This window comes from Chelonoidis abingdonii, chromosome 1, assembly GCF_003597395.2.
Source record: "Chelonoidis abingdonii isolate Lonesome George chromosome 1, CheloAbing_2.0, whole genome shotgun sequence".
Classification (NCBI taxonomy): domain Eukaryota; kingdom Metazoa; phylum Chordata; order Testudines; family Testudinidae; genus Chelonoidis; species Chelonoidis abingdonii.
In genome coordinates this window covers 229,853,123-229,878,950 of record NC_133769.1, presented here as the reverse complement: position 1 = coordinate 229,878,950, position 25,828 = coordinate 229,853,123, and the positions used below count along the sequence as shown (strand labels likewise).

Sequence of the window (25,828 nt, the reverse complement as noted above, 5' to 3'; positions counted from 1 at the left end):
TAAAGAGCCTTTTATATCGATATAAAGGGCCTCGTAGTCTGGACGAGTGCAGTGTTAAATCGGTTTAACGCTGCTAAAATCGGTTTAAATGCGTAATGTAGACCAGGCCTAAGAGCTTACCTAGACTAAGAATGAGAAAAGAGTGAATGAACATGCAGAGTGAGTGAAAGAAAGAAAATTCACCCTCACTTCCGTCAGCCTACTCTTAAATTAGATAGGAAAGTAGAAGAGAAAATAAAAAGAAAAGAAAGCAACAAAACACAAGCTGTTACTCCTTGGAGTTTTATGGGAAGAGGCATTTAGGACCTTGTAGTGGCAAGAGCATACTTTAAATGTATTTCATTTTGCTTATAAAATATAAATTCAATTCCTGTGGAAATCATTTTGAGTTTGTCAGTTTTTTAAATTATTAAAATTTTAAAAAGACATCTCCCTTTTCTGCAGTGCACCTGATACACCAGAGACCCAAATTCAGAAGCTCCATGCAAGTTGTAAGAAATGTGGCTTTAGGAAGCATTTTGGGACTCTTCTCCACAACTGAAAGTAATGGAGAACCCACAAGGTAATGCCACAGTTCTCTATAAATTATGGGGTGAAGGAGGATAAATTAAGTAGATTAACATAATATTTATGTGTAACCCATCAAGCAGTCACTGAAAAGGCCATCAGGGATCTATCCCTCCTCGTGATTAGTTGGGGGATTCTGGGAAGAGGGAAAATTTTTTGGATAGTAGAACTCATGCTCAAATTCTAAATTTCTCTATCCATTCCCAGACTCGGTAATACACAAAGCGGGGTCCAGCTCATTTACTCTCTTTATTAGCTTTTTTACTTAGCATTTATCCTTCCGCTGCTAACATTTCACTTGAACCATTATTTCAAGCAGCACTTGCCAAGAAAACAAGATAACACTAACCATAGGAGAGCAGCATCTTGTGGACACACATATCATGTTATTAGTTCAGAAACATTGTTTCTTACCGAGTGGTGGCTGGAGCATCCCCCCTTTCTTTTCACAGGTCCCAATTGGCTGTATGTCAGAGGAATCCACAAGCCTCCAAAAGTCATTTTTGTTGTCACTTCCATCAAGCCGCAACCTTAATCTGGCACCAGTGATTCCAATTACTGTAGCTATACACACTGAGGTAACATTGCGTGGGTCGTGGGCTTCCAGTTTCATACCAACTTTGAAATCATTGCTAGGTGGGATCCTAGACTATAAGAGGGGGGTGGGTGAGGGAAAAAAAGATATTTTTCTTATTTTTGTCTCCCAGTTTGAAACAGATTCAGACAGGTACTATGAAAAGGGTTGCTAAATATATTGGACAGTTATAAACACACAGCTTCCATTCATCAAGACATAAAATGCTGTTATATTTATCAGTGCATGAACTTTAGTCAGTGAAAAGAATGACTACAAATAATTGGCTGGCTTGTATTGCTTTTTAGCAACACCTGAGCAAGATACTTGGTGCAAAATTCTCAGGATTTTAAGGAAGTGTTTAATCAGCCAGTTAGTTTCTGTTGGCTTAATGGTTTTAGAATTCTAGACTAGCATGACTCTGCCAAGAGTTTATTTGCTGTTTTTCTTTCCTGTACTGCACGGTCAGAAGTGAGGAGCAGCAGGTGGAAGGCTCCCTGGCAGTTCAGAGAGCAGTTGGTGAAGAGTGGTTCACCGAGACAGGGTGCCTGGGTTAGTCAGAGTGTTGCTGGAGTACTCTTTGGAGACCATGTAGTGCTAGAGCACTAGCAGTTGGAGCACTGACATCCCTTGCCTAAGAATGGCACAGCTGAGGATCACTGTGCCATGGCATTGCCAGACTCCACAAGAGGGCAATGGTTATATTGAGAATGGTGAAACATATTACAATGATTACCTTCTGGCAAAAGAATTACAAGCAATTGTACCCATGATGTTTCAAAAAGGCATTGTCAAATAAACAAAATTTCAATAAAGCCACTTTTAAGAACTAGGGTGGCAACCGCTTTAGAGGCTTGGTATTACTTCTATATCAACATGATGACTTCTCAGTAGTCAGAACAACAAGCATAGATGAGGAGACCAAGGGTCATTTGGTGAAAGTGAGAATATAAGAGGAAAAGAACAATGAAAATTGCCATTAGATCCAGACTAACTACCTGATGTGATATAATAGCTGAAGACATATTAAGGATTTATGGCATGAGGTATGCTACATTCATAACAAAAAGTAACAGAAAATTATGTGTTATTTATATTACAGTAGTGCCAAGAGCACTGGTTCTCAACCTTTCCAGATTACTGTACCCCTTTTCAGGAGTCTGATTTGTCTTGTGTATACCAAGACACACCTCACCTAAAAATTACTTGATTAAAAAATCATACATAAAAATACAGAGGTGTCACAGCACGCGGTTACTTAAAAATTGCATATTGTCTCATTTTTACCATATATTTATAAATCAACTGGAATGTAAATATTGCACTTACATTTCCATATATAGAGCAGTATAAACAAGTCATCGGTATGAAATTTGTATTTGCACTGACTTCACTAGTGCTTTTTATGTAGACTTCTATACAATTAGGCAAATATCAAGATGAGTTGATGTGCCCCCTAGAAGACCTCTGCATGTCCCCAGGGGGTACACGTACCTCTGGTTGAGCACCACTGGCCTAGAGAACTCAAACAAAATCAGGGTACAACTGTGCTAGATACTGTATAAAACACAAAGTAAGAGACAATCCCTCCCTTAAAGAGCTTACATCTAGATAAAAAAAACAAAGAGCAGAAGAAAGGAAATATCCCCATTTTACAGATGGGAAATGAAAAGAGAGAGAGAAAAAAGTGATTTACCCAAGGTCACATAGGAAGTCTGTGGTAATGTTGAGAACTGAACCTAGATGTACTAGGTCCCAGTTCAGCGACTTCCTCTCATGGAGTTGAACACACACACAGAGCAAGTGTCAGCCACTGGATGCAAAATGTAAGCACGCATCAGTTTTTGGACTTAAGACATCTGCATCATCACTTTGCCCATTCTGGTAATTGGTCTTTGATACTGGCTCAGTGTTTAGCATAACGCAAATTAGGAAGAAAAGGGGAGAGGAAGACCCTTTAAGAAATTTATGTACCAGGAAGGCAGGGATGATTGATGCATGACAACTGCACAGCACTAAACAGGATTTTTTAATCTAGTAGCAGTACATTGAAGATCAGGATCAATCAGGTCCAAAGCTGTGAGGCAGAGGGAAGACCAGAGAAATGCTATTCATACCACAAAAAATATGTATCCATTTAAAATATCTATTTAAAATGGACAAGTGTCAGTCAATGGTAGGAACTGTGTCTGTCCAGCCTGACAGGAAAAGTGTGATGCAAGACTTACTAGGATAACAACTAGGGTTGCATTTCCTGCCCCCTTTGCCCTTCTGAAATTTTAAAAATATTGAAATCTTGGGTTCCTCTTGCTGTGAGTGCAGAAGCACTATTTGAGACAGACCCCAGATCAACAGCAGGAGCCCTGAAGGAGTCAGACTCTGCACAATGAAAAGACAAGAGATATTCAGTGTGTGGAGCCTAGCATCTGTCAATGTAGCATTCAGACAGCAGGCTGTCTGAGAGGGGAGCCCAGGCATATTAAATTTAAAGGGCAATTTAATGTCAGGATATTGCTTGTCAAGCTGTTATTCTCCACAACTGTGAAAGTCAATTTAAATTGAAAAGTTAGTTGTTTTTTAAAGAAAAATTGGTTTAAATTGCAATACTTGGAGAGGCGGGTATATTAAAAGATATCATACATAATATTTATTTTTGGCATCATGGTAGCATATGAAGCCAACTGAGATCAAGCCTCCATTGCTTTATGTGCTGCACAAACAGATGGTAAGACATAGTCCCTGCCCCAAACAACTTTCAATCTAAACAGACAGGACAAAGAGTGAGAGAAAGGGATGCAGATTTGAGATAGTTAAAGAATTTAAGTAACTATAGAAAATAATAATTCTAAAATAATTGTAATCGTTGAGTCTATGGAGCACTGCCTTACAAATACCTTTATCTTGATTTAAAAACTATTTTATTGGATTTTCACTTATTTGTGCATTTTGAAGTTAATTATCTTGTTGGCCTGTACATTAGAAAATTATTTGACTGGCCACTAGGGTATACTATCAGCCCATTCCCTTGCATTACGAAAAGTGATGACACGTTCACAGGCTATTATTTTGTATATTTAATTGCAAAAAACCATAGTTAATGCAGAGTTGAGGTTGTTTGGTGGTATGTCATCCCCTTGCAGAACACTGAGTTGAGCAAAACAAACTTCTGAAACCCAGGAAACAGAATTGCCCATGCACCCAAATCTTTGTCCTCTTTCAGCACTGCCCCAATACGCCCCATTAACATGCGTACCTTTACTCGGTGAACCCCACAGTTGCTGAAATACACAAGCTCATCACTTCCTTTTGCAACCCATTCCCTCTCATCCAGATGATTCCATCTAACATTATTAAAGGACAAAAAAGGGGGAGAGGGGCACGCAGGTTGCCCACATCACCTTCCCTCTGTTCCCCAGGAGCTGGCAGTAAACAATAGGAATAATTTGGATACACTCCAGAGGCAGTCAGTGTGTTAGGCGTACCCACATTGAATGGTGGAGGCAGTAGTTGGGCCTGCTTCATAAAGGTGTCTCTCTGATAAGAGGACATGTGCGGACTACTTTGAGGTGCGTGACAGCTGAAATTACAATATGAGAAGATCTGTGTTTTTCACTCTCTTGTGTGTGTGTGAGGAAAGGGAATTGGTGCATGTGTACCTTCAGGATCCAGGACACATCATTTCTATGCAGAATATTGTATGTTATATAGTCAGCAGGGCACAGGGCTTTTATTACAAAGGCTATTGTCAGTGGTAATGTGGATTATGACAGGATTCTAAACAAAGGCTATTGGCAGTGGTAATGTGGAATATGACAGGATTCTAATGGTTTAATGATGGGTACGTGAAAGTGTATATTGAGATGGCATCCTGAGGGGAAGGGTTAAGGAGCTGTTATGAGAAGCACACCAGGAATAAGGCCCAGGTGAATCGCCACAATGCCTGGTAGATCATAACTTCTTAAGTCACCATTTGGGCAAAACAAGACAATGCAAGCCACTTCTCTCCGCACAATCAGCCTGTAGTCAGCAATCTCCATATTAGGGAGACTCAATAGGTGGCCCAAATCTGGACCATGAGAGTCTTTTCAGTGGACTGTAGGGTTCCTGGGGGCTCAGGGCTTCATCCCTGCAGGGGGGTGTTCAGTCCCAAGGCACTTCCCATGGGGCTGAAGCTTAGATTCCTGGCAGGGCTGAAGCCCCAAGTCCAGGCGGAGGCAGGCTGGGGCTCATGGCTTCAGTCCCGGCACGCTTCCTGTGGGCTGAAGCTCTGATTCCTGTTGGGGCTGAAGCCCCAAGTCTAGGCATGCTTCCCACAGGCTCAAGATCCACTGGAGATGCACTGGGACTTGGAGTTTCAGCCCTGCCGGAACTCAGAGCTTCAGCCCACCTGAGGCACGCAGAGCTTTGGCCCCTTGCTGGAGGCACTGCTGGGACTCAGGGTTTTCAGCCCCACCTGAGGCATGCAGGCATTTGGGGCTTCGGCCACACCGGGAAACATGCTGGAACTTCAGCCCAGCCTGAGGCACGCTGTGACTCGGGGCAGCCCTGCTGGAAGCGCATGGGACTCCAGGCTTCAGTCCTGCCTAAGGCCAGCTGGGACTCTGGGCCTGAGGTGCACTGTGATTCGGGGCTTCAGCCCCACTGGAGGCTCTTGGGGACTAGCACTTCAGCCCAGCAGGAGACACAGTGGGATTCCCAAACATTTATCCAGCTCCAATCTGATGCATCTGAATGTAAGCCATGACAGTGGCAGCCCGGCTGCCTGGGGCTGACAGCCAAGTATCTCCTGGAATGCTACCTACCACCCCAATCAAAATCTAAAATGGTACCCCTGGGTCACAGACCCTGCAATCACAATGTCCACGATACCACCCAAGCTGCTGAGGCTGCATATTTCCTGTCTTGGAAAAACCTCTTCTGATTGGCAGCAAAGGAAAAAACAGCCAATCGGGGCTGCTGCAGGACGCAAGTGGTGCTCTCTGCCTCTGCCCCTCAACAGGTGCCATTTTTACAGGAGAGAGAAAGGAGTTCAGTGGCTTGTGACAGCTCTGCTCTTCCCTTTCCTCTCCTATTGGGACAAGGAGAGGGTTCTTCTGCCTCTCGCTCTTCTTCTCTTCCCTTTGAACCCCTTCAGCCCTGCCTGGAATCATGCCGGGACTCAGAGCTTCAGAGCAGTAAAGAGCCCCAAGAACTGCAGAAGCAAAGGTGAGCCAAGGTACTCCCACCTCTGGTGCTTTTGACGTTTAACAAGTTAACACTGAAAACCGTTCATTTAAAGAAAAGTGGACTGACGCTTACTATTTTGTCTTGCCACAACATCCAAGGGGTCGACCAGTATGTTTAATTTGAACAGAGACTGTGGCTGTTGTTAAAAGTGGGAACATCAAATGCCACTATGAAACGAAGCACATGGATTTTGACCACAAATATCCACTGACAAGACAAAACTGCTTCATTAAAGGACACATTTTCAGAGCACAAATATTATTTCAAAGTCTACTTGCGTTCAGGAAAGGGCAGCTGAAGCTTCATTGAGGTGTGTGGGAATGGCAAAACACAGGAAACCTTTTACAGATGCGGATATTATTAAGCAGTGGATGGTTACTACAGCTGAAACCCTCTTTGCAGAGAAGACAGACATTGCTTACCCCTTCAGACAACTGCCACTCTCAGACACAACAGTTATGAGGTGTGCTGAGATGATGGCACAGGACATTTTCAAGCAGTTGTTCAGAAACAGAACATTCAAAAATTTTCCATGGCAGTGGACGGATCCTGTAATACCAAGCTCACCGCAAAGCTAGCACTGTATGTCCTTTTTCTGATGGAGAGAAATTTGGGGAGGAGCTATTCCCCCTTATACCGCATAACAATCGCACAACAGATGAGCAACTGTTTTGTCTAATGAAGGTTTTGACATGACACAGATTGTGTCAATTACAACAGACGGCGCTCCTGCCATAGTCAGTATTCACTGAGGGCTTGTGAAATGTGTGCAAGATCTGAACCCCAATCTGATTTCCTATCACTGCGTAATCCACCAAACTGCGCTTTGTGCAGGGCTTAGCTATGAGTATTCTAATGTAATGTTAATGGTGATTAAACTTGTCAACTTCCTTCAATCAATCAAAGTCATCACTGCAACACAGACAGTTCAGAAGCTTTCTTTCAGAAGTATCTGCTGATTACGATGACCTGTTGATTCATAATGACATCCACTCGCTGAGCAGAGGGCAAGTACCAAGAAGACTGTGGGAAATTCGAGTTCATGTGGAAGAATATCTACATAACATTCTGGGGGGGGGGGGGAGAGGAAGGCAGAAGAGCTACATGCATTTTTGAGGGATGCGAAAACCATGAGCATCCTGGCCTTCCTTGTTAATTTAACAGGCCATTTAAATGATTTCAACTTAAAGTTACAGGGGCGAAATCGCAATGTAGTGGATCTCCACAGCAGTGTCACTTCATCTGAAAACAAACAAAAAGTCTCTTCAAAAGTGATTTGGAAACTGGGGAGATGCTGCATTTCCCAACGTTGCTACGCTGCCAAGACACTGCAGATGGCATCATCTCTGGACAAGCTTCTTCAAAACTTCCAGCAGAAGTTCCAAGAATTTGAAAGTGTTAAAGACAACTTCCTGTTTGTAAGGAACCCATTTGGGGTACAAGCAAATGGTACTTAGTGTGATCAGACGAAAGCATCCTTTCCAGGTGCTGAAAAAGCAAAACTACAGCTAGAGCTTACTGAATTAGAAGTGGATGAAGTGTTTAAGATGCAGCACACAAACTCCATCTGAAACTTTCTGGACAACCCTTATGCTTACCCATGTAAGGAAGGTGGCATTTCACAGTTTGACTATGTTTGGCTCAACATATGTGTATGAGTCAGCATTCTCAACAATGAAGAACATTAAATCACATAATTGCTCCGTTCTGACTGATAATCCTTGACTGAACTCACTCCGATCTTCAAGGCCCTTGTCCAGCAGAGGACCTGTCACTTTTCCCACTGATGGCGAGTACTATACTTATACATTATTCTCATCTATTTTATTTAAATTTGTTTTGCTGTATACAATTACATTTTCAGTACTGATACCACAGTTTTAACAGGTGTTTCACAGTAATTATTCATGATTCTTTTGCTTAATACATGTGTAGGTGGGTTTGTATTTGTTATTGGAAAGACTTGAATCATAAAAGATAAAGAGTTTATGTGTACTAAGTGTCATTTTCCTTCAAACTCTGATACATATGTTAAATAAACCACAAAAGACTAAAAAGTTTTGAATATGTTTATCTATCTATATGCAGGTATGCCTACATTACAATAACCGTATTTGACAAAACTCATTCAAAACTTGAAACAGTTGTCTGAAAGTGTTCTTAATGCGAATATTTGCATTTGTTTGACATTTTATCTAAGTACTTTCTCAAAGCCTCAAATAAATTATATCTTTCTTGGAGGTTATTTTTAGGTTATCCAGTGGTTTGATTTTATTTTTATCTAATGCAGTAAATATATATATATAAGCAATATAGGTGCTGGGTATATTTTAGCACTGTATGTGTTCGTTGAACAAGGGCACTAGTGTGTCTGGCCTTGTTGAGCCAGACACACTAGTCTGCTGCAACACAGACCTAGGTCTGGTCCATGCCCCCAAAGCTGCAGACTTTAACCAAAAACTGCTCAGCAAGTCACCTATCTCCAGCACCCAGACACCCAGCTTCCAATGGGATCCAAACCCCAAATAAATCCGTTTTACTCTGGATAAAGCTTATACAGGGTAAACTTGTCTGCCCTCTATAACTCTGATAAGGAGCAAACACACAGCTGTTTGCTCCTTCTTCTTAGTCTGGGCCCAATCCTTTCCCCAGTATAGTTCTTGTTAGTTTTAGATCAGGTGGTAACTAGAGGATTTCTCATGACTGGTAGCCCCCTTTGTTCTGTTCCACCCCCTTTTATGGCTTTAGCACAAGGCGGGACTCTTGTCTCTCTGGGTCCCCACCCCTCCTTCTAAATGGAAAAGCACCAGGTTTAAGATGGACTCCAATACCAGGTGACATGATCATATGTCCTGTGAGACTCCATTACTCACTGGCCAGCACCCACGTATACAGGAAGGCTTACAAGTAAACAGCACCACTATGATAGTGCCCCATGAATAGATATGTGGACAGAGTTGGCAACGGGTTTTGTTGCAAGAATAGGTTCCTGGGTTAGTGTTTTTGTTGTTTGTTATAACATTCAAAAACCAGTCGGAGAACATTTCAACGTCCCTGGTCACTCAATTACAGACCTCAAGTTGCAATATTCCAACAAAAAAACTTCAAAAACAGACTCCAATGAAAAACTGCAAAATTAGAATTAATTTGCGAACTGGACACCATTAAATTAGGTTTGAATAAAGACTGGGAGTGGATGGCCATTATACAAAGTAAAAACTATTTCCCCATGCTGATTTTACCCCTACTGTTACTCACACCTTCTTGTCAACTGTTGGAAATGGGCCATCCTGATTATCACTACAAAAGTTTTTTTTCTCCTGCTGATAATAGGCCACCTTAATTGATTATTCTTGTTATAGTTGGTATGGCAACACCTGTTTTTTCCATGTTTTGTGTGTGTGTGTGTGTGTGTGTCTTCCTACTGTATTTTCCACTGAATGCATCTGATGAAGTGGGTTTTAGCCCACGAAAGCTTATGCTCAAATAAATTTGTTAGTCTCTAAGATGCCACAAGTACTCCTCATTCTTTTTGCTGATACAGACTAACACAGCTACCACTCTGAAACCTAGAACCTAAGAGGATAACTCAAATGTGTGAACTGCTCCATTCATCTCACTGAGTGTTCCCATACCCCTTCTGATGGTTTTAGAACCTGGGATACATATGAAGTATACCTGTTCTCAGCTTCCCACCCAAAGGGGCAGAACTTCCCCTGATCCTGGCTGACATGGGGGCCGGAAGGGGGCCTCAGACACTCATAAAAGAGTGAGCCCTCACCGAAACCTGACTCATGTAAGTGAGGGTGGGAGGAGATCCAAACGTTGTAGATGGGCAAGGGGTCCCCAGATCTTGGCACATACACAGGGGGCATAAGAGAGACTCAGACACCCCAAGAGGGGCAAAAGCCCCCCAGATATGGGCACACACACTGAAGGGATGAATATGAGGCTGACAAGTGCCCTTGCCCCTATTCTCCAAGTCCTCTTGCCACTCACTCCTCACTTCCCAGTATCCCATACTCCCCACATCCCTAACCCCCATGTTGAACTCACCTGAGCCCCCAACTTCTCTCCATTCCCCTACCATCTCATTCCCAGTTATCTCCCAGCTCAAATCCCCCCATATCCTTGCCACGGCCTCAAACCCCTCCCCTTGTTCTTTCACTCCTTTGTCGCCTAATAACTGCCTCCCCCCCGGATGCAGTCACGTCCAATTTTTTCCCTAACTGCTTTGATTACAATCCTCCCAAAATAGAATTGCCATCCCTGACTCACAAATTATAACAGCCTCCAGACCCTCAGTCCAAAACTCTGTCTTAGGTGGGGACTTGTGATTCATTTATCCTTAGTTATGTTAATTGAAGCATGAGTTCACAGCAACCAGATCTGCGATTCACCCAGTCATTATTTCCTCTCAGTTTAACAGTACAAGGTAGCAGAAGGAAACTGTTTTTTGGTGGGAGGAGGGGGGAGTTGGGAGTGGGGGAGAACTGTATCTCAGGAGCCTCTTGGATAAATGACCCCAAATTTGGTTCACTAACACTATTCTGCACCTGCATATGAGGCAAACCAAATTTCCAAGCAATCAAAGTTGCTAGTTGCATAGGTGCCAACTCTGATGGGAAGAAAATAATGGGAGCTCAGCACCCACCAGCAATCCCTCTAACCAGCTCCTCCCTCTTCCTCACAGTGACTCCTGCCCACCAGCGGACCCTGCCGATCAGTTCCTCCCCCTCTCCCCAGTGCCTCCTGCCCGCCAGTGACCAGCTGTTCAGTGGCATGTGGGAGGCACTGTGGGGGAGAAGCAGGGACAGGAAGAGGCAGGAGAGGAGTGGAATGGTGCGGGAAGAGGTGGGGCGGGCCCGGAGGCAGAGCCAGGGTGGAGCACCTCCAGGAACTCAGGAAGTCGGTACTCTGGCTAGTCAGATTTTAAAGCACTTACAAAAGTCAAGCTTTAAAGCATATAAAATGGTTTCTGTAATGGCACATGTGCACCGTAAAAAAATATATTAAATACCATTTTAAGTTTGGGCTCCCCAAAGATTTTGTGAGTGCCACATGCATTACCTGAGCAAAACTCAGATTGAGCCCATCTTGACCCTCAACGGTTTGATCTTTACCTCTGCACACAAAAAACCCAAAACCTCTACTAGCTAGAATTTTTTGAAAAATGGCTTTTCCATGGTTTCTCTTTCCGTAAGGTCTGCCTCAAATGACCCAACATTTGAGTCACTAACTGTATCCTGTACCCTCCTGAGGTATACCAAATTAAAACGGACTCTGACTAGGCATCTCAATTTTAGAAGACTTAGAAAAGTCGACCTTTAAACAGAAATCATGATGCAACCTTTACTATAGCAGCCTTACCGCACCACTATAATCCAATAAAATCAAATTAGACATACACAAAGATCAGACACTGAATTAATGATGTTAATTATAGTGGAGTGCCAGGTCCAATAGTCAAGGTTGAACATCACTTTCTATTTAAAGATCAACTCTTCAAAGTGCTCTAATATTTGCATGTTTATCCTGGGTTTCTTAAAATTTGCTATGCCTCATGCGGGTGCCCCCCTAAACAGTATTTTACAAAATCTAACATTCTTTGGATGCACCTGAGCATAATTTTGTCTGGAAAAAACACTGTGTAAGGGGGGATACGCCATCACAGCTGCTATCTTCTCCTAGTCTCCTGGACAAGGTAATTGTTATCAGGAAGACCGTGCCCATGGGTTCAAAGGGCAGCCTAGTCAGTCCTTTCAGCACCAGGTTTATGTGCCACATGGGAGCAGGAAGTCAAGGTTGTGGGAAACGGTTTACTATACCCTTGACGAACCTCTTAGTGGTTTGGGTGCAACAACACTGAGTATCCCTCAGTAGGTTGGTGGAAAGCTGTTATGACTGCCAAATGGACTTTAGAAAGCATAGAGATAGGCATGATTTCTTTAGGGTCAATGCATAGTCTAGGGTATGAGAGTCTAGGATAAGAGTTGGCGATGTTGGGGAGATATGCTGGATAGAACAGCAAGCCTGAAACCTGGACCATTTCTGCAGGTTAGTGCATCGAGTAGAGGACTTTCTACTGTGTAACAGAACCTCTTGTGCCTCTCTCGAACAGGAGCTTTCTAGGCTTTGGAACTGAGCAGGAGCCATGCCTTGTGGTGGAGAATCCTGTCCTGTGAGAGGTGGTGCTGTACATCCGGTAGAGGGATTGGTGGGTATGTCATGAGCAGTGACAGGTTTGCGTTGGCCAAGCCGGAGCAATCAGGATGACATGGGCTCCATTTTTTAATTTTTATCAGGACCTTCACCAGGCGGGGAAACAGAGGAAAGGCATAGAGAATGTCCCTGTTCCATGGGATGTGGAGGGCATTGCCCAGGGAACATTGAACCATCCCCACTCTGGAGCAGTAGCATGGACATTTCTTGTTCAGGCAAGTGGAAAACAAGTCTGTGGACAGTATCCCCCACCACCTAAATATGTCATGAAGTACTGTCAGGTCTATCTCCCACTTGTGGTCATGTGGGAATTGGAGACTGACATTGTCTGCTATCCAGTTGCGTGTGCCTGGGAGGTAAGCCGCAGATAGTGTAACGTTGTGGGAGATGCACCAATTTTACAGCCTGATTGGCTTGGTGCATAGGGAAGGTGACCCGGCTCCTCCCTGACGACTGATGTAGTACATGCAGGATATATAAGGGATCGGTAACCTTTGGCATGCGGCCCGCCAGGTAAACCCAGTCTGTTTACCTGCCGTGTCCGCAGGTTTGACCAACCGCGGCTCCCACTGGCTGCAATTCACTGCTCCAGGCCAATGGGGGCAGCGGGAAGCAGGACGGGCTAAGGGATGTGCTGGTTGCTGCTTCCTGCTACCCCCATTGCCTGAAGCATCGAACCATGGTTAGCGGGAGCTGTGATCAGCCAAACCTGCAGACGTGGCAGGTAAACAAACCGGCCCAGCCTGCCAGGGGGCTTACCCTGGAGTGCCACATACCAAAGGTTGCTGATCCCTGGGCTATACTGTTGTTAGGATCTTCGTTTGTGATCCTGTCATCAGCAGAAGGAAATGGGCGCAGGTGTTCCTAACCGCTCTTAGCTCAAGGAGACTGATGTGAAGGGACATCTCCATGGCTGACCACTTGACTTGTGTTGTGAAGCTATTTAGATGCATCCACTCCCGTAAGTGATGCATCAATCATGATGAGCAACAATGGTGAGCTTTGGGAGAAGGGGATCGCTTTGCGAACGTTGCTTGGGCTCTTCCATCAGTCTAGGGAGTTTTTATTCCCGGTGAGAGGCTACAGGGATTTGTCCAGCCTGTCCCTGGTCTGTAGAATCACATTTGGAGACATCGCATATGAAGCCTGACAAGTGGTATTAATACCATGCTCACTGCCATGTACCGCAGGAGTTGGAGGCAGAGTCTGGCTGATATTTGTGGGCTGTTTTAAACAGTGTCTAAACGTGGCTATGGACTAGAATCTGTGTTCAGGCAAGAGGGCTCTGGCTTGTAACAAGTCCAGGGCACCCCCAATGAATTCCAGGTGTTGCACTGGAATGAGGATTGACTTCTGGATATTGATCTGTAGGACCAGATATGTAAACAAGCACATAGTCACTTTGGTTACTCGGTGAGCGTCCCAGAGAGATCTAGCTCCAAGTAGGCAATCGTTGCTATAAGGGTAGATCATTATCCCTTGAGAACATAAGTGAGTAGCCACCACCAAAAGAACCTTGGAAAATACTCTTGGGACCAACAATAGCCTGAAGGGGAGCACTTTGTATTGGTAGTGGTCGTGTTGCAGGCGATTTCTCAGATTCACCCTAAGAGTTAGTAGGAAAATGTGTGTCCTGAAGGTCAAGGACCAAAAACCAGTCTCTCTGTTCCAATGCTGGAATGATTGTCAATAGAGTGACCATCTTGAATTTTTGCACCTTGATAAATTTGCTGAGAGCTCTGAGGTCTAGGATGGATTTTCAGCCTCCTTCCCTCTTTGGTATTAGGAAATAAGAGTAGAACCCTCTTCCTTGTAGATGTTGAAGTATTGGTTCTATGTCTCCTCTAGTTAGGAGCCAATCTACTTCATGTTATAGTATATTCTCATAAACGAGGAAAAGTGTTGTAGAGGAGGTAGGGAGGTAAAATGGATGGAGTACCCAGTTCACGGTTCAATGTTATGCATTCCCAGGCACTGTGGAACACTGCCAATCAGTGACCAAATGGATGTGAAGCATTGGTCAGCTGTATCAGTTGGAGAGAATAGTTTAGCGGCCTGCCCATCAAGGGGATCAGCAGTCTGTTTCTTCAATTCACAGCCATTAGATGTAGACGGCTGCAGGGAAGATTCACGTCTGCCCAGGGACTCGCAGTGCAGGTCCTGCAAGGGTCTGAGAGCTGCCTCCATGAAGATGATCTTCTGCCTGAGCTCTCTGTCCTTACAGGAACGTGGCCAGAGTTGCTGACAGAGACCACACTTTTGATGGATGTGGCCCTCCCCGAGGCAGCGAATGCCGTGGGAGTGCTTGTCTGCAATCAGAATTGCCTCCTTGCAAGTGAGGCACTTCTTAAAGCACACCTACTGACATTGAGCTGTTCACATGTCACAGCTATTGTTTCAGGCCCTATTCATCTCCACAGGGTGTTCTTATTCAGAACATCTCATTAAGATAAATAGCCATTTCACACTTCTGTGAGGCAGATGGATGTGCAAAGCCCATTCTCCCTATAGTAGGCCCAGATTTTGGACAGGGTCTCTGAACTCTGCCCTTTCCTGCCTCCAGCTAATACATGCACTTCTCAGAGTCCCACCACTTTCCCTACTATTGTCCCGCCAAGCTTTCCAGGAATATGGCGTGGCAAAGAGGAGGAGGATGGAACTGGTGTGTGGATGGGGGGACTCAAAGCAGCAGGAATGTGAGGGGGCAGGTTTCAAGCACTGGAGTGTATGTCTAGGGAGTGCGGAGCAATTAGCATGGAGTGAAAGTTGGAGTTGGAGCAGTGGTAGTGGAACCTGAGTAGTTGGTGGACTATGGCATGGGAGATGGGTGCAGTGAGGGTGCTATTGGAACAGTGCACAGCAGAGAGGGTTGGAGAGAAAGGGATCAGAGCTATATAGTGAGAGGCTTCTGTTCCAATTCCCCCTAGCCCCCAAAACCCACAATTAACTTTTTATTTCCTGGTTTTCAGAAGTTTAAATGTAGTCCCTTCTCCACATTCTGTAAGGGCACACGGCACTACAGGGGAACCATAACTCTGCACCAGCTAAGTTTTTGGGCACTTAAGTCTAAATGACTGAAATAGCATTTAGCAAATTCTGAAACCATTACTTAGACATCTGACCAATATAGCATCTTTTAGATTTTCAAAACACTGCACAAACGTTACCTACTTTGATTTTGGCCATAAGAGACCTCCCAAGATATATAATACATTTCATTTTAATAGTAAGGCATAGGTTCTTTGCACTGCCATATTCTTCCAGAGGGACTCTTCCAATTCCTAGCTAACCTAGTAGAAACCTGAGCCTTCAGCCTTTATATTACCACTGATACAAAAAAAATCTTTGGCCCTCAGTGTATATTAGATAATCTTAAGTTTAATTACAAATACTTCCCAAAGAAAATTATTTGGTCCAAATGTAAACAATATTTCTGTGAAGTGAGCCAGCCAAATTTCCAAACCTTTGCTTTGTTCAAGGGTCAACCATCTTACTTACAGATACAACCAAAACTCAGCTAACCATTTGTAGGAGCTGACGGCATTAGATTTCTGTGGGGCTGATGGATTGGATATTGGTTGATACCAAATGAACAAATGTGATTACTGCACAATCTAACAGCTTTATCTCAAAGAGTTTCTGTTAAACTTCCAAATCAGGAACAGAGTTATTTAGGTGTACTAAAATAGCACACTTTACCATTATAGGGCTGTGCAGATGCACACATAAGCAACATAGGCAGAGACACAATTTAGAGAGAGTGGAGGGCACCCCTCCCCCAAGTTTCGTACAAGAGATCTGCTCAAAGCACACATCGCAGTACCAGGTGGAGCTCTTAGCTGTAGCCCCATGAAGGTCCCCTCCTCCAGGAGCCAGTATTCTCCTGGTCAATTTTTTCACTATGCTAGCTCACCCACCGCCTCATCTGCCTCGACCAATCAGCAGCTGAGATTATACAGAGTGACAATCCTCCTAACCAACAGTAGTGGGGCAGTGAGCATGGCCTTTGGGAATAGGGCAGGCAAGAAAGGGGGGTCAATCAAGGTGGAGGGGAGCACGGGGTCCACAGTGTTGGTGGGGGAGCATAGGATACCCCGTAGTGAGGGTGGGGAAGCATAGGGTCCTCCGGGGTGGTGGTGGTGGGAAGGACAGGGGGAGCACAGGGCCCCCATTGGCAGGGGGGAGGAAATGGGATGGGAAAGGGGAGTCAATCTCCAGGGGAAGAGAGAAGTGAGGACATAGGGCTGTGCCCTGAGGCACAGGGCAGTGAGTGTGGAAGGAGCAGCTGAGGGAGGGGGAGCTGAAGAAAGGTGTGTGGCGGGGACTAGGAGCAACTAAGTGGGTCTTGGGTCCCGTTTGCCCTCAGAGAAGCATGGAGCACCCTCAGCTCTCTCTGGGAAGAGACCAGAGACAGACCCTTCTGGTCTTGACTTGTCACGTCCATTAGTGGTTGCAACTTCAAGGACAGCTGTGTGTCTGTGTTGTGCTGCAAACCCTGCCAGCAGGTGTTGAGCACAGGGTGATGATGGCTGTGCTGCTGGCCAACACAGAGATCGACTTGTACTCCACCAACATCCCACCCCCTAGGTAGGTCCCCTTTAGCTACCACCAGAGGGCATCTCAACAGCTGACTAATGTTATAGTAGCACCCAAAGACTTTAATCAATGGAGTCCCCCATTATGCTAAGCACAAACCATTAAGAAAGCCCAGTTTCTGTCCCACAGATCTCTATCTAATCCTTATAATTCCTATGCAAGGTAGGAAAGTATTATTCCCATTTTATAGCAATGGGAACTGAGGCATAGTCTCAAAACACAGAATAGCACTTTCAAAAACATATATACAAATTCTAAATAATAAACAAAACTCAATTTTTTTCTCAGCGTTAAAATGTGGAATTTTCTTGGCATTTGACTTTAAATATTCTCCTGTGAGAACTGCAATTCAAATCACTGTAGTGTTGTGTTTAAGATCCTTTTGGAAAGTGACTTGAAAGTGTCAGTTTCAGTCCTGTTTAAAGTCAGTTTCTACCCTATTACTATTTATAGTAGGGTAACACCACTGGAGCCCCAGGCAGGTGCAGTATAAACTCACCAGGTCTTGCCCTAGTAGGATGTTTCCAAAAGTTAAATGATCTAGTCCAAGCTTTGTGAACTTCAAAAAGTAAGTAATCTAGATTCTTCTACAATTGTTGTATTCAAGAATTAGTAAAGCAAGAATATACATTAAAATTTTAAACCTAACCAATGTCCCTTAAGTGACTTGACACAAGATGTCAGAACATGTTAGTATTTAAGCTGTGTGGGTCTAACATTTACTTAATTTCCTTTCTTTATATGAGAAATAGATACAGTGCTTTTGTCAGCTAATTTCTAAATTATTTGCAAGAAAGCTACAGTTGTCAGGTGCCTAAGTAACCCCTGGAATCACAGTTAAAGTTGCCCTATCCCCCACCAAAATCTGAAATGGCGCTCGTGAACAAAGAACTATGGTACACCAAAAGAAATCTGAGTTAGTGAAAAGACCATATATCACTCAACATCAGAAGAAGTGAGCAGCAGGAAAATTCCTTCCAAAACATGGTGTTCTGGTTTGAGGGAGTGGAAAGCTGTGACAGAGTGACTGGCTCTTTAAGGATTGATGGGTCCAACCCCACCTGTGACACGGAGCTCACCTCCCCAAGTGAAGAAAATAAACAAAGTCACATGACAGGCAGGTCATGCAGCTAAAATCAGGTCTTCTGATATGGAGATAAAAACAGAAGCCTTGAGTGAGCCAAGAAGGACTATGAAGCAGGAAAAGAACCTGACTACTGGTGAGCTGGAGAAGCTGGTTTGAGCCATGGCACAGCCACAGGAAGGACGGTTGTGAAATCCTTAACCAGAGGTAATAGTTTGGTCCTGAGACGCCAAACGATACTGTATAAGGGCTCAATATCGATTTACTTACTTAAAATACTCTGGGCTGTGAACAAACTGTCTGAAGAAGAAAGAGGGAAATCAGAATGGCATGCCTTGGACTTCGGTGGCCTCACAGGCTGGGCTTAAGGTGACAGATGAGCAAGACACTACTGAACTCCAAAGAAATAAACACAGCAAAAACAGAATACACCAAAGCCTGAGTTCTCTCACAATATTTGCTTATTGCCTGGAAACATTTCTGAAACTTCAACAATGGAAGGATGGATAAAGTTATCTTCTCCCCAACAAAAAACCCAAGAGACATGTTTTACTGATTACCTTTTATGACACTTCAATATGGGTTTAACTTCCAAAATACAAGATTGCCACGACACTTTCCAGTAATCAGAACAGGTACACCTATGTGTGGTGGCAATGTTTAATTGAAATATGTATAACAAAATTCTCAAACTTCCTGTAATGCAATTTTAATTAAATTTCTCAAGAGAAGGTTCTTAAGGGAACAAAAACATACCAAATGATTTCACAGTTATTTTAATAATTTATATTGGTTGATATGTTCTTATACCAACTCTTGTTAATTCTGTTGGAGGGAAAGCTGCAGCAGCCACCATACTGTTTGTGTCCTGTTCAGAGGTTCAATTCTGTAGGGCTACTTTAGAATGATGCTGGAGACTCAGAGTGCTGGGAGCCAGCACAGTGCAGTTGGAAGGTTCAGAAAATTAAGGGACAAGTTCTACTACAGATGGGCAAATGAGGAATTTGGACAAAGGGTGACAAAAGGCACTACCTCTGACCTTCAGCCATATTTTAAATTCTTGCTCTAAACCATGGAAAGACATGCTAAAGCTGTTCAAAAAGAGCTGTAAAAATTTTAAACATTGACAAGATTCCCTATTTTTCCACTAGCCTTGTTCTTGAAAGACAGCTGCAATATTTCTGATCAACCTTTCAATGAAAATTTGACTTGAGGCAGACACCAAGCACAGAAAACTTCAGCTTAAATGGTTAAGGTTTGCCAAAGTTATAAGCAAATGAGAACAGAAGGTTACAAACGGAAGCCATAGGCACCCATAATATAAGGCTTGCTATTGGTCCCCTTAAAATACACATACATACATACATACATACACACACACATTTACATAAAAGAATTTCGTGTACCTGTCTGAAACAATGTGGAGGAGCAGCTAGCGATCCAGTCTCTTTCAAGTAATTATCCCACTTGAAGTGTTCTAGAAGAGATAAAAAGAAAAGTTAGACAACTCTTAAGGGAATGTATTGAGCAAACTTTTAGGGGGAAACAGCTGTTTAGGTGAACTCTAATTCTAGCCTTTTTAAAGCAAGTTCTAAAAAGTGAATTCCTCTTGCGTGAAAGACACCAGAGTGACAGTCTTTGAGAGACGTTAAAAACTTTGTTAATCCATAGGAAAGACACACCACAGAAAGATTCAGTACACAGCTTCAACATAAAGAACAAGAGTACTTGTGGCATCTTAGAGACTAAAATTTATTTGAGCATAAGCTGTAGCCCACACAAGTACCCTTGTTCTTTTTGCAGATACAGACTAACACGGCTGCTACTCTGAAACCAGCTTCAACATATTTCATCGGTAGTGAGAAAGGATGGTCCAGTGGTTAGGATGCTAGGCTGGGAATCACTAGAGCGGGATTCCATGTGCTGCTCCAGAGACTTCCTGTATGACCTTGTGCAAGCCTTTGTGCTTCAGTTCCACATTTGTAAAATAAGAAAAGCAGCATGTCCTATGCTGGAGGAGTGAGGATAAATTTGTTAAAGATTGTGAGACAGTCATATTCTATTGTCATATACTCTATATCCAGGACCATGTAAGCACTTTTAATAAAGAGTGTGCACATCAAGAAGACTTGTGCAGAAGAGTCACTAGTACCTTGACCCCAAGACAAACCAGAATGGGTTTGGGGTTTAGTGCAATCTGTGAACATGACCCTAGCTCCACAACTAGAACCCATCAATTTCTGGCTCCTTGTCCTACATCTGATCTAGACGAGGCTGCCTTTCTAACCAAATATGCAAATATTTTGCCTTAACACTTAGCAACAGAATCAAACAACACTTCATATATCACTAGGCTTTTCAAATTCTTCAGTGATTTTTAGACTGCTGTTCAAAGGGCTACAAAAATGTAGTTATATGAGTTAATCAAGATGAAATACAATATGGCCAATGAGCCAAATAAGCATGGCTTAAGTGGATACAAGTCACAAGAAAAGACAAGAACTAAAATAGTACAGCGCACATTTTGCTTCTACAGTGAAATTGTCTACAATCTTTAAGTTGATGTATCTAAAAACAGGAAAGAGAAGCAAGTCTCTTGTCCATCACCTCTTCACAAAGTTTAAATGAGAACATAAATGGTGTAATGATGCCATCTAGTGGCTAAATAGACAATAGCTAGCATAGTGTTTGCATCAAAAACAAATCTTCCTTTTAGACAGCTAATAAAATAAAATCAAATTATCTTCTGGGAACTGGCATCAGTGAAGTTATTTGGCTACATTTATAACTAAACATTAAACACAAAACTCCATTTAAAGAAGGAAAACAGACAAATACCTCAAAACCAATCTTTTCCTAAGCAACAACACACACAAGTGACTGGAAATTTTTCAGTGTTGCCCTGAAAGATACCAGTGATGTTCATCAATGGCTGTCCCATGGGAAAATATTCCAGAAGCACTAGCCTTTGATAGGAAAGGTCTTGGCTAATATCTTCAAGATATTATCTCTGCATAGTCAGCATTTCCCAAATGATCACAGCAGTAGTAGCTGTAAATTGATGGGATGACTCAGAAGCAAAATGAGGGAGCCAAGAAAGTAAACAAAATAAGGCAACAAAGATAAAACTACACAGGTAGCTTTAAGGAAGAGCACTTTCACTGGCCATTGAGGGAGTTTGCAGTTTCATTCACCTGCAGATCATTTACCTGAAAAGCTGGATTTATCTGTAAACTCCTTTCCTCACAGTCTGAAGTTGGCATTAGGTTTCCTTCATTTGTGAGCACAGATCAAAACGGGGGTAAATTAAAGCTAAATTCATTCACAGCTAATACTTAATGTTGTGCAATTTATTTCATGAAGAGAATATGAAACAGCAGAAAGGGGATGTGTGTGTCTACGGAAACAGTCACATGAGAAAATAATGATCTTAACAAAACATGCTTCTCTATATCCAGTGAAAGATCATTTGCAGATAAAAAACGAATGCTATTTTCTGAAGATATACACAAATCTGAGGCTCTAGTATTGGAGAGTATTTTAGGAATGGAAGTAGAATAAAACTTCAACCTACAGGAAAATTAGCTCACAACAAACCATTTAATATAAAAATATTTCCTTGTATATTACCCCAATTCAAGACACAAGTAATTTTATGCTGAATTACCAGAGACAGTTAGAAAACATATGTAGTGTACTACCAATTTGGTCAGTACTGCTAATACTATCCTTTCAAAGGTTTAGACCAGGGGTAGGGAACCTTTTTCTATCAGGGGCCACTGACACACACACACAAAAAATCAGTCGTGGGCCACAAAGAGCCCCACAGGGAGATGTGGAGGCTTGGGGCTTCCCCTAGGCTCTGGGGTGGTGCTAGAAATGAGGGGTTCAGGATGTAGGAGGGGGCTCCAGCCTGAAGCAGGGGTTGGGATGCAGAAGTGGGTGAGGGTTCCAGCGGGGGGTGCAGGCTCTGGGGCTGACTAGGGATGAGGAGTTTGAGGTACAGGAGGGGGCTCCGGGCTGGGGCCAAGGGATTTGGAGTGTGGGAGGGGGCTCAGGGATAGGGCAGGGTGTTGAGACACAGGTGGGGGTGCAGGGTCTGGGAGGGAGTTTGATGTGGGGTGGGGCTGGGGTATGGGTAGGAGTGGCGGGGTCTTGGAGGGAGTTGGGGTGCGGCAGGGGGTTCCGACCTGGGGCAGGGGATTCAGGCTCTGGCCAGTTTCCAGTCGGCGGTGCAGCGGGTCCATGCTGTGCCTGGAAGCAGCCGGCATGTCCGGCCCCTAGGCAGAGTCACAGCCACAGCCAGGGGGCTCTGTGTGGTGTGTGCTGCCTCTGCCCACAGGTGCTGCCCCTGCCCACAGGTGCTGCCCCCACAGCTTCCATCAGCCATGGTTCCCGGACAATGGGAGCTGCAGAGCTAGTGCTGGGGTCAGCAGATGGAGCTTCTTGATCGCCCCTCTGCCTATAAGTTGCGGGCAGAGGCACCGAGGCTCGAGGCTTCCAGCCCACAGCGTGAAGACTTGTCGCTGACCAGATTAAACTAAGCAGTGGGCCAGATCCAGCCCGCGGGCCAGAGCTTCCCCACCCCGGTCTAGACAGACTGGTTTTTAGAACTGGCAGCCATGTTTAAGTTTTGTCTTCTGTTTTATTTCAGTTATTGAATTCTTGGCCATAGTCTGAACTGTGAATGTTCGTGCACTGCAGTTAGTCAGCAATGGCATCATTGGTAGCCTGTCATCAATACTGCAATCAATGGATTAGGCAGTATCATCCCCTCATTATTGTCCTGCTCTTCTGAAAAAACCACACAAACTGGACATCTCCAATGACAATGTTTATTACTGGGGTTCTCCAGGTTATTACATGGAGGGGGTCGTGAGCTATCAGCTTCCACCCCAAACCCCACTTTGCCTCCAGCATTTATAATAGTGCTAAATATAAAAAAAAAGTCTATCGCACTTGGAGGCTTGCTGTGTGAAAGGGGTCACCAGTACAAAAGTTTGAGAACCACTGGTTTATAATAAACACAAAAAGGTACCAAAAATGTTCTCTTGTGCAATTATTTACTTTCTATTACATTTTACAGACATTTACACAGCAACTCGTTTTTCATGTTTTCCTTGAACCCTCAGATGCAACTGTACATTATTTAATCCTTATCAGAACACCAGAAATTAGTCTAAGAATTCTGAATACAGATTCAAAGATCTAGCTTATGTACAATACATTAAATAGACAGATTTTATTATATTATTAAGCCTGCCCACCACAGTATAAAACCAAACGCTCACAATATTAGTTTTTGCATCAGAATTCAGTCGTTCTCTCACAAAGTTTCCCCCCTGCCTGGCTGGTGTTTAGCAGATTGGGGCCCCCTATCTAGGTTCAGGCTCTCAGCCAGTTTCTAGTTTTCCACAGGCTCATTCTGGATTTCTGGCATATGGCTGTGTCCCCAAACTGACATCTGAGCTCTTTCTTCTGGGCTGGCATGGCTCCTTAGAGGTTCCCTCTGGATTTCTTCTGCTCAGTTGACTACTACAAGTACCTGGTACTTTCTTCAAGGCTGGCACAGGTCTTTTCAGAGCAAGAAGCTGTAAACCGCCATCTTTTTTGGCTCATTAGGATCTACAAGTGGGTATTCACCCATGAAAGCTTATGCTTCAATACTTCTGTTAGTCTATAAGGTGCCACAGGACTCTGTCGCTTTTTACAACTCCTCCCTCTGATGCTGTGGGGGGGGGGGGGTCTGTCTCTCCAATCCCATCCCAAAAACCCCTCTTAACATCCCACCCCTCCAGCTCTAAAAGTTGTATTCCCCCTCAGACACACTGAGGTTACAAGTAAGGTGTCCTCAAATTTTACAAGTATGGATTTTATGTAGACTTATTTCACTACTTTGGTGATACACAGAGCTCCTCGTCGCCTTGCACACCAATGGCTGCTGGTAAAAGACATATCAGAGTGGCTTAAATTGAAATACATATCCAAACCTATAAATTTCTCTTTGGATTCAACCTCATTTTTAAGTAGAGTGCTGCTACAGACATGCAAGCAGTCTTAATGAAAGCTGAAACTTCACTCACTCTTCCTTCCAGGATGGCCACTGCTTGCTTGTTCAACTCTCCTCTCCTTCCTGTGCAGATCGCTGAGAGCCTCACATGTTCAATATCCTGTTTTTTCACTCCTTAGCCCACCCTCTCCTTATCAATCCTGGGTTTTAGTTCTAATTTTGCTTGGTGAGTTGACAGCCTCACATACTCTTGCAAATGGATGAGTTAAAATTTGAAAAAAATGATCCCCATAATGCAAATATTTCCCTTCCCTGGTATATTAACTTCAGTTCTTCCACTCCCAAATATCCTCTCCCATCGATTTACTGGAGCCCTTCTCCTCATCAGAAGATTTACAATATCCTTCCTTCCCTCCTTCAGTTCTTTTATTCTCCTCATTCCTCCTACCCACAGCTCCAAGTTTCACCTCCTCTTCAACTTCCAGTCTTAACTAGCGAGTCTCCCGCAGTCCTACTACAAGACCAAGGAGCTCCCACTGTAGAGGCACTCTGCATTCTAAGGCCACTCTGTTCAGCTGGCACTAAGAGGAGTTCCCTGTCTCTTTTCTAGTCAAACAAGCAACAATTGTTTTCATCCATAAGCTTCACTGAACTTTACATTGGAGGGTATTACTATCCTAGTATTATAAATTGATAAATGGAGGTATAGAGAGGTGAAGCGACTTGCCCAGGATCATGCAGCTGGTCTATGGCAGAGGTGGGCAACCTATCAGAAGTGGGGTGCCGAGTGTTCATTTATTCACTTTAATTTAAGGTTTCACGTGCCAGTAATAGATTTTAATGTTTTTTAGAAGGAGTCTCTATAAGTCTATATATTATATAACTAAACTATTGTTGTACTGTAAAATAAAAAAGGTTTTCAAAACGTTTAAGCTTCATTTAAAATTAAATTAAAATGTTGATCTTATGCCACCGGCCCGCTCAGCCCGCTGCTGGTCTGGGGTTCTGTTCACCTAGGCCATCAGTGGGCTGAGAGGGGCCTGCGGCCAGAAACCCAGCTGGCAAGGGTCCAGCAGCCAGAACCCCAGACTGGCAGTGGGCTGTGCGAGGCCGGCAGCCGGGACCCCAGACCGACAGTGGGCTGAGCTGCTTAACCTGCTGCCACTCAGCCGGGATCCCGGCTACCAGACCCGCTCAGCCCGCTGCCGGTCTGGGGTCCCAGCCCTGCCTATATACAGTGGGTACCTACCTTCTCCCTGGTTCTGACCCATTCTCTTCCTCTCTCTGCACTGAGCTGAGGGTGGGAGTGCACTGAGCACAGGGCTGGGGGTGAAGGGTCTGGCCAGGAGATAGAAAGAGGGAGGGGGCTCAGGGTTGGGACAGGAGATTTGCATGTGGGACACTTACTGGGCAGCTCCCATTTGGTGCGAGGGGTGCAAGTGGGAATGTGCGGGTGACGTGCAGGAGCTCCTGTTTGGTGCTCAGGGTGGGGATGTGGGGGGTGCAAGAGTCAGGGCAGAGGGCTGGGTGTGTATGAGGGGGGCCCAGG

The 25,828-nt window shown here is 44.0% G+C and overlaps 1 protein-coding gene across 4 annotated transcripts in view; it reads right to left on the bottom strand.

Annotated features, from left to right (window-relative positions):
- Positions 1–25,828, bottom strand: part of LOC116815245 (sex comb on midleg-like protein 2) — a 128,160-nt gene that overhangs the window by 70,055 nt on the left and 32,277 nt on the right. For 2 of the 4 annotated variants that reach the window (XM_075060179.1, XM_075060181.1), the window contains exon 1: positions 19,676–19,734. Coding sequence is in view for 2 of the 4 variants with exons in the window: in XM_032763416.2 (XP_032619307.1) it covers positions 982–1,216; positions 19,676–19,746 (306 nt within the window). In the remaining 2 variants the exon portion in view is untranslated. Of the gene's footprint in view, positions 1–981; positions 1,217–19,675; positions 19,748–25,828 lie in introns of those variants that run through there. The other 2 variants (XM_032763416.2, XM_075060177.1) reach the window with 2 other exon arrangements.